Consider the following 9,401-nt stretch of genomic DNA (forward strand, 5'->3'; position numbering starts at 1 on the left):
TACAGAAAAGATGGTTTCAAAGTGAAATGTTCACTGAATGTTCATTGTGGGCTTTTAACTCCCCCAAGTGGAGCCCAGAGATGGCTCAGTAACAACATTTAATTGTCATATTGATTTGGAGATAATGAGGAATCCCTGTGTGATTACGAGGACATTAATACTGCTGTTGGACCTGGATCAGCGCTGATGCTGGTGGCCCTGGGTGTGACCCCTGCATGGCCATGTGTGCCCCATGCCTTCCAGAAGCACCAGCTTTCGGTCATTTGCCATCTGATAATAAACACATGAAAAAGGAGGCATTTTCTATGTAGGAGTAAACTGAGCTAGATCCATCCTCCTGTCTTGCTTTTGTCAGCTATTTTTAATCTCCTAAGATGCTGATTACTCATTTGGCCAACTTATACTTTTTGGATAAATACAGGAATTCGTTTGATAATCAAATGCACCAAGAGATGGAGACCAGCTCTGCTCCCCCAGGGTCCTGGAGCAGTTCTCCCAGGCCCCGGGGTTGCCCCCATTAGCTTTCCCTGGGAGCTAGGCCTTCCCACGGGCTGGGAAACATCAGCTCCAGCCCAGTGTGAGCAAGACCACCGGGGAACCCCAGTAGATGGGGGAGCATCCAGAACAGCAGGGTGTCCTGAGGGGCCCTGAGCCTTTCCTCAGCCCACTAGGATGTTAGCAGTCCTTGCAGGGACAGGATGCAGACTTGAAGACCCCTGAGTGGTGTGCATGCAAGTGGGGGAGAGGGTACAGGGGACGGGATGCTCACTGCTTCTCAAGGCACCAAGCTGGGGTCCTTTTAGGTAGGTCCATTTCTGTGTCACATGGTGGCAAGATGAGAATTCAGGGTGACAGGAAGGTCAGGGTAATGGGAACAGACACGAGGGTGCTTTGTTCCCCAGGAAGTACTAATTGTACAAATTGCTATTATATTGATAATGAATGAGATATATGGTGCATTATAATTGTATGACATTACCGTATTACAGGACTAGAGCAAGATTATATAATTATAGATTAAAACAACAGTGCAATAGACAAACTTGTATTATATCATTATATAAATAACTGGGTCTAATATTTTATAGCAATATATCGCAGTAGCTGTGGTTTGGGGATAAATGATAGCGGAGTGTCTCACTCCGCGGGGTCGTTTGCATGTCATTAGCATATCCTTCTCGAGCAGGAAGCTGACAGATTGAGCTGCAGGAGGGCGCCTGGCTTGGCAATCAGCCACCTGGAATAACAAGCTCTCAGGAAATTCATGTTTGGCGGAATGTGCCACTATACTGAAAGGCCGAGGACTAACTGCCACACGATCTTGCTCTGTCTCCCAACTCCTTCTGCAGGAGCTCTTTAGATCTCTGCCATATTGGCTTAAAAAATAGATATCTGAACTTCTGACACTGTCCAAAAAGACACTTACTCCATTGCATATAAGCCACATATCATTCGTCTGTGGCTTAATTGAATCAGCCTTGATGCCCTTGAAGAGACTTCGGCCTCTTCTGAAATCCAAACACAGAGCTGGATGTCACAAAGCCATCCCCTCCTCCCTGACGCTCAGAGCCAGAGGCTAAGTGGCACCATCTTCCTGGGGCACTGAGCTGTGACCGTGCTACAGCTCGTGCCCGAAGGAGGCTCACAGGAGAACGTGGGCCCGGTGTGCTTCCCAGGAAAGGTGTGCCAAGAAAAACCCCCTCTGGGGGCACACAGAGCCCCTTGCTCTGGGTCCAAGCACACACGGACAGTGAATAGCATGGTGAGAGGTAGATGTGCCATAGCTGAGCCTTCAAGAGTAAGTGCTGGGGTCACTGGAGGTGGAAAGAGCGATGTGAGGGCAGCCCCCGAGGTATATTTGACAGAAACGCTGAGAACTGAGATTCCAGCTGCCCCCTGAAGAAAGACCTTCAAGACCCCAGGCCCTTGGCTAGGCTGCTTTATCCCAGTCCGCTATGCCCAGCAGCTGCGTCCTGTCGTCCCCCTTTGTGCTGTCTTGTCTGGAACGCATGTCTGTTACTTCTGTGCCCTCTTGCTTTGCTGCTTGTCTTGCACCACACATTCGGCAGCACATGGCCTCCTGCAAGACCACACCTGCCGGGGCTGAAGGCTGATGGAGAAAGTCCCACATCGCCTAGACTGGCCCCACGGCACACCAAAGGCCTCCAACCTCAGGCCCTCCGTGTCACAGTGCAGTCTTTTGGGGTTTCCCTTGATGGCAATTTCCCCCATTCTCAAGAGCAGGTATTTCTCCTCTTTATAGCTCCTCAAAGCTCTGACCCCACAGACATCCCCACCACTGTGGCCAACTCTGACTGCTGCTTCTCAGAGAAGATGGAGCCATCGGTCAGGAACTCGCCCGTCCTCCTGCGCTCACTCTGCAGACCCTCCACCTAGTCCACCCCTGCCTTCCTCTCTCCTGCCCAGATGGACACCACTTTCCCTCCCCACTTCAGATTCAATTTGCATCTACCCACCGGGATCTCTGCACCGTCAGCTCCCCGCTTTCATATAAATTTGATCTTTCTTTATCCAGTGGGGCTCCTTCCTATCATTATGTAAATACAATTAAACCTCCCGCACCCCTCAAAATTAAAACCCATGGTGTGCTGGAGCAGTTCATACTGGATCATGAGAGCTGACTATTAAAATCTGAAGAACTCGACAAGCCAGTTGTTAACTATAGCTATTATTAAAATTAACTTATATAAACTTACAACCAAATACATTAAAAACAAATGTAATCCATATTCAAAACTCATAACTTCCTAAGTTTTCCCTACATTTTACTACTGTCTCTGCTCTTGAGGCTCCATGTGCCTATTGTACCTGTATATGGAGGAGATTCAAGATCAGTGTGGCTACAACACATCTCTTCCCAACTCCGGGTTCCGTGACAGCCCGTTGGTAGCTTGAAATCAGGCAGATGGGAGGATTTACATCACAGAAAATAGCAAGTGCTACAAACCAGGACTGTTTCCCTGGACAGCTGGTTGCTAAGCATTTATCAGCACTCCACCGACAAGACCCCTCTCTTGGCTCCATAGGCCTTTCCAGCTCCCACCTTCTCTGCCCCTCTTCAGAGCTGAGAATCTTCAGGGAGGAGTCTGCACCTGCCGTCTCCACTGCAGAGCCTTCCATTCACTCCTGCAGACATGAATGGCTTTGCACCTCCCGTTTGCAAGAGCCCCCACGGGCTGTCTGCCACGTCTTGCTCTCTCGCCACCCCCCACAGCCCTGGAGCTCTGCACCTCTGCAGCTCGGCCACTGGCCATCGGACCCCTGTGGCTGCCCCTCTGAGGGCTCCTCGTAGCTCCCCTCTGATCGGCCAGCACTGCCCAATCTGTCCTCAGCCTCTGCTCACCCACACACTCCCCAGTGCACTCACGAGTCCTTGCTTCAGTTTCCATCTCTGTGCTGATCCCAAAGCTGAATATTTCATCCAGGCCCATATATCCAACTGCCCACTGCACAACCCCAATCTGTGGCCCACAGATACTTTAAATTAGCTCTGACCCCTGTCTCCCAACCTCAGCTCCCTGTCCCACCAGTAGTGGCCCCTCCATCCAGTCTCCCAAGCCAGACCCTGAGCCATCCCAGGCAGCTGTGGGTCCCTTTAGTGAGCAGACCCCATCCACCCACCACTCCTGTCCCACTTCCTCACACTCTTGTCATCCCGTGATCCAAGCGCTGTCATTCTCACCAAGCTTCCTGCAACAGACTAGTCTAACTAGTCTCCCTGCCTCCAATCTTCTCGCTCTGGTACATCCTCCACCCTACAGACACAGTGATCTCACTAGAGTCCAAATTTGATCCTGTCATTTCCTTGCTTAAAAATTTCAGGGCTTCCCCACTGCCCTCTAGAGAAAGGCTGAATCCCTTAGCTTGGCACACGTGGCCCTTCTAAACTACCCCCTACCTCCCGCCATTCCAAATTACGCTACACTCTCCCCGAATGCCGCCTTTGCCCACACCTCCCCTTCCCCTTCCCGTGTCCACCCGCTCCTGCTCCGCATTCCCCTAGCTAGCAGCTCATTCAACCTCCAAGGCCCAGCCCCACTCAGCTCCTCTGGAAGCCTGACCTGCGCTATCAGAGCAGACTAGGTGCCCCCTGTTGTGTGCGCCTTGGGTTTCTCGCCATCATGCCACTTCTCCTGCACCGTAATTGTTTTTTGCTTGCTTTATTTGTCTGTCTTCCTCACTAGGCCATAAGCTCCTTGGAGGCAAGAAGGGTGTTTAATTTTTTAACTTTAAGTTTCCGGCCCAGAGCCTGGGTGCGTGTCAGATGCTCAGTGCAGGATTGCACATGAAAGGGTATGATTGAGCTGGATAGAGAGGGCCAAAGGGGCCCGAGAATTGGAGCACAGTGTGAGCAAAGGTTCGGAAACAGGAATCTGCATGGAGGTTGCAACAGGCAGAAAAGAGCCCCACTGAGGTTCAACAGGAAGGCCGAGAGGGCTAGTTTGGATCAGACCCTAGGAGGCCTTGAGTGACTCATCCCAGTGCCCCCTGCTGTGATTTGGGACTGTGCCAGGATGCTGAGGTCAGGAAGCAGATGATGGTGCTCTCCAAATGGTTGCTGCCCTTGGTGGTGGCCTCTGCCCTACACAAGGCCCATCTGTGACCCTGGGCTCTTTTTCTCCTCTCTACAGGTATGACACCATCACTAACCAGTGGGAGGCAGTGGCCCCCCTGCCCAAGGCAGTGCACTCGGCTGCAGCCACAGTGTGCGGTGGCAAGATCTACGTGTTTGGGGGCGTGAATGAGGCAGGCCGAGCTGCAGGCGTCCTCCAGTCTTACGTCCCACAGACCAACACGTGGAGCTTCATTGAGTCCCCAATGATTGGTGAGAACCAGCTGTCTCCTCAGCCCAGGGCCAGCGTGGAACCCCCATCTCACTGATTTATCACTCTCAATAGCACAAGCCCAGAAGTCAGTCTAGGCCTGACAGTTTTGCAGACCCAGGTCTGCGAGGGTGGAGGGGAGGGGTAAAGGCCACACCCAGTGGAGCTGTGGACCATGCCACCAGAGAAGGGCAAGTTAGTCAAGGCTCCAGATGCCCCCGGGCCCCAGGCCTTGTCCTCAGGACAGTCAGTGGCTTACTGGAATCTTCCAGCTCCCTTCCGTGGAGAGTCTGCTGGGAAAGAAAAGGGGAGAGAAGGCCAGGATGCAATGCCTTGACCCGCCTGCTCTGCTCTCCTCGCAGACAACAAGTACGCTCCAGCTGTCACCCTCAATGGCTTGGTTTTCATCCTGGGCGGGGCTTATGCCAGAGCTACCACCATCTACGACCCTGAGAAAGGAAACATTAAGGCGGGCCCAAACATGAATCACTCTCGCCAGTTCTGCAGGTGAGGGGGCTGCAGCAGCTCAGCTGGGGTGAGGAGGAGGAAGGGAGGGAAGGAGGGAAGGACAGCAGGCTGGTAAGCTCACAATGATTCCCCACCCTCCGATGACCAGAGCAATTCCCTGCCCCTGAGCAGCGGCCCTCCCCCTCCAATCCCAGGAAGGGATATTAGGGCCATAACACAGTGTGGAGCACCCAAGGGCAGCCACAGCAACTCTAGCCCAGATGCCCACCCTGTGGTTCCAACTGACTGCACCTTGGGCTGGAAATGAAGTGTTTCCTAAAGGCATCGGGGCCACCATCCTCTCAGCAAGAGGTGAGGTCGGCTCCTCCCAGGACCGCCTTCCATCACAGCTGGAAGGCAGTGGCAGGCCAGAGCTGCTCACTACCCTGCTGAGATGAGTGGCATCTCGAGGGGTGCACCTGATGGCCCTTTGGAGCCCGGCCCCGTGAGGAGCATGAGGCATGGCTGCTCTAGATGCTCAGGGCTGCCTGGGCAAAAGCAAGCACAGACCTGCCCCTGCAGAAAGAGAAGGGAGACGGCAGAGGTGGGTTGGGCCCCAGGCTGCCTGGCCCCGTGGCAGTGAGTCATGAGGGCCTGCTCTTCTAGCCCCTTCCTTCCCTGGACTAAGAGGAACAGGAATAAGCAGGGTCCAGAAACCCCATGATCAGCATTTCCATAGCAGGTCCTTCCTGAGGATGGCTTGTGCCCATGCAGAGGTAATCACTGAATCCTCAATGTGTGAAGGGCATGAAGCATTTATTGAGCACCCACTGTTTGTGCAGCATAGGTAGAAAGGATATGACCTACCATTAGCGTGTCATGTGACCTTGGACAAATAACTTCCCCTCTCTGGGGGAGTTCTGTCTATGAAATGGACAGTTGGTCCAGTTAACTACTAAGCTCCTGTTCTCATTAAGATTCTACAATACTCGAGCCGTACATTCATGTCTCCTGCTCTAATGGTGACAGTGTGCAGAGTAGTCTGACACACAGTCCACTGATAAAGACAACTGAGTATTGAACCCCACGTGGGAGGATGCCCACGCCTCATCTGAGATTGCAAGTGGACGGGAAAGACTTAATGCCAGAGGGAGATTCAAGCTGAGTCTTGCAAGAGAAGCAGGGAAAAGGTATGCCACAAAGGGAGAAGTACGGGGGGCCCCAGATGGCATGGAACTAACAGAGAAGGCTGGAAGCTTCAGTGTCTGATAAAAAGTCTAGACTGACGTGTTCTGTTTGAGGCATTTCAGAAACCGGCTGAAGCTTTGAAAAGCTACATGTTCCATTTCAGATGATAACCCAGAAAAAATGGCCATTAGCTGAAATGAGAGAAGTCAGAGCTAGAAACATGGATCTGGACGTCAGTGTGAAGGGGTAGCTGAAATGCATTGAGGGAGTAAGTACAGACTGGTGAGGCTGAGCTGTCACGATGGGAAGAGCCGACTGAGATAACAGGACCAAGCCAGGGAGTGTCATACAGGAAAGGGGTCCAGGCGCAGCCCTCAGTCCCCATGCAGAGAGCACTGCTGGCCCTTGCAGTCATGGTGGGCATCAGCACCAGGTCACACATGTTAAGGAAACACAGTAGGAGGGTCTGACTCTGAGCACCTTGTCAGGGGCAGAACTAACCCCAGTCAAGTGGCTGGTGTTCCATTACGATTTACTCTTTATTATTCTATCTCCTGTCATTCTTGTGAGTCGTGTTCCCAACTTGATTTGAGCAATAGGAAGACTCTGTATGGGCAACACAAAAAAGATGCTTAGTAATGACTCAGTGACCTGAGCCCAAGCAGCTGGACACAGAGACGGTTCCTCTCCTCGCTACCTTTGGTGAGACGGCAGGGCTGGGAGTCCTCATATAAATGAGCTCCTCCCACAACTTGGGGGTAGTGTAGTGTGGCAACCTGACTGGTCCTGGAGCAAAGGTGTCTTTCTCCAGCTCAAGTCAGAGGGCACAGAAGAACTGCAAGATCCCATACAACTTTTGCAAAAGGGTACAGTGTTGAGAATCTGTCTCCAGGTCCAGGTTGGCAGCTCAATGCCTAATTCTCTTCCCGCTCTCCTCTGACAGTGCTGTGGTGCTCGATGGCAAGATTTATGCAACTGGAGGCATTGTTAGCAGTGAGGGGCCTGCCCTGGGCAACATGGAAGCCTACGAGCCTGCAACCAACACATGGACTCTCCTACCCCACATGCCCTGCCCTGTGTTCAGACACGGCTGCGTCGTGATAAAGAAATATATTCAAAGTGGCTGACATCAGCAGAAAGCCCACGAGAAGACTGTGGACAAGTCTGGTGAGGCAAATGCTACACACAATGATAATTTTTCAGCAACACCAACACGAGGCCGACAAAACACAATCAAGGAACTCGCTGCGCTAAACATTTTGAGTATTCTCTACATTGAACGTAGAAAATCATCCTCGCCTTTGGGTGAAACAGGGGCACAGCGCTCCAAGCAGCAGGAACCATGAACATGCCGAGCCAGGGCTTGCTGGCTCCTGTGGGGGCGCTTGCTCTGAACAGGGGCGCTCACTCTGCCTGGTGCAATAGAGTTTCACATATTTTTCAAGGGAGAGAGAAGCTGCTTTTTCCTTCCTGCAGAGCAAGGTTGATCCCTAAACAACCATAGATCAGTTACCCTATGACAATATTAGGCATCAGGCTCTCTTGGAATAAGATCAAAGTGTCCTTATCACTTTGATTCCTACTTTTGTTTTTTAACCAATCTACACTTTAAGTGGCCAAGAGAAAAGAAGGGACAATAGTGTGCGGCACGGGGCCTTGGAGGCTACTGGTCCCCACCGGGACCGAAGAAAAGTCCGGCCGTCCATGCAGAGCCAGGAGTGGCAGCCACAGGGACAGCTGGGGACAGCCGTCTGTCCTTCACAGGTTTTCTACCATGTTTTTGCTGGAGAAGGACAAGGTGATCGTGTTAGCTTTCTCTTATCCAATATGAATTATTTAGATTTCCAAGGCATTTTCTTGATAAACAAAAGGCTATTTTTAAGTACTGAGAGGAGGAGGAGGCCACGAGACAGATAATGTGGGAATTCCCAAAGCTCTTTGTAGGTAGTGCCAGAGGGGGGCATTTGCTCTCATTTTTCTATTTGCAGAATAGAGGATCTCTCCTGGGGTGGGCAATGCCCCCATTTTATTTTTAGAAAAAGTAACTCCCAGACAGTCCCATAAAAGCTGTGCCTCATGGAGGTACTATCAAAGAAAAGAAGAGTCTGTTCTAGAAGGAAACCAGTTCTGGCTTAACACCCAGTCCAGCTCCCTCCATGAGGTAAAGCTGAGGACCCAGGCCGGGTGGGAAGGGAAAGAAGGAGGGAGAATAAATGTCTACAAAGCACAGGAGACTATTTTTGATATTTATAGCTATATATTAAGACACCTGCCACAAGAGCTCTCAGGATGGGGACAGCCTTCTTAGACGAGCCATGACAGCCAAGGCCTGAGGGACATGAGCAGAATCACTCTTCTTGTTACTTATTAACCTGGGAAAGGAGAAGCCAGGAGGGAGGTCACACCGTGGCTCAAAAGAGAAAGGCCTTCCTGCTAGTCCTTAGGCCCTCAAACCTCACATGGTAATCAGATTCCATTCCAGGGCAGGAAGAATGCCACGGCCACTGTGCTGTTTAGTTGAAGTTGGTACCAAATACACATTACCATTTTTATATCTGGGAAGTCGACTTGCCATCATTTCATGATAAGAACCATTTACAAGGAGAAAAAGACAGGACACACTTTCCATCTTTCAGTATTTGATGACACAAAATTCCAATTCTAACGTTGGGCATCAACTTCCAGCACTACAAGTGTGGCTCCCACTTGGACTATCAGATACCGAGCTTCGTTATGCAGTTTTTCATACTATTTATTATTTTAAAAAGTAATAAGCACAAAACTACATACATTGTATGTCATTTAAAGTATTTATGTCAAACAGGGTGCAGGTATGAACCCAAGGACTGGAGCACACATCTCTAACTGCCTGGGGCAGGGCTAATGCTAGCATTGGTGTGCGTCTGCCTCCAAAGGAGGTGT

At 51.1% G+C, this 9,401-nt stretch overlaps 1 protein-coding gene across 1 annotated transcript in view; it reads left to right on the plus strand.

The window, feature by feature from the left end:
• The window catches only part of KLHL29 (kelch like family member 29), a 168,714-nt gene extending 161,108 nt beyond the window's left edge, over positions 1 to 7,606 (plus strand). The window contains exons 11-13 of the mRNA XM_063078911.1: positions 4,653 to 4,846; positions 5,207 to 5,351; positions 7,423 to 7,606. Coding sequence (XP_062934981.1) covers positions 4,653 to 4,846; positions 5,207 to 5,351; positions 7,423 to 7,606 — 523 coding nt within the window. The remainder of the gene's footprint in view (positions 1 to 4,652; positions 4,847 to 5,206; positions 5,352 to 7,422) is intronic.
• Positions 7,607 to 9,401: the final 1,795 nt, after the last annotated feature.

The sequence above is a fragment of the Cynocephalus volans genome, chromosome 14, assembly GCF_027409185.1.
Source record: "Cynocephalus volans isolate mCynVol1 chromosome 14, mCynVol1.pri, whole genome shotgun sequence".
Taxonomy (NCBI): domain Eukaryota; kingdom Metazoa; phylum Chordata; class Mammalia; order Dermoptera; family Cynocephalidae; genus Cynocephalus; species Cynocephalus volans.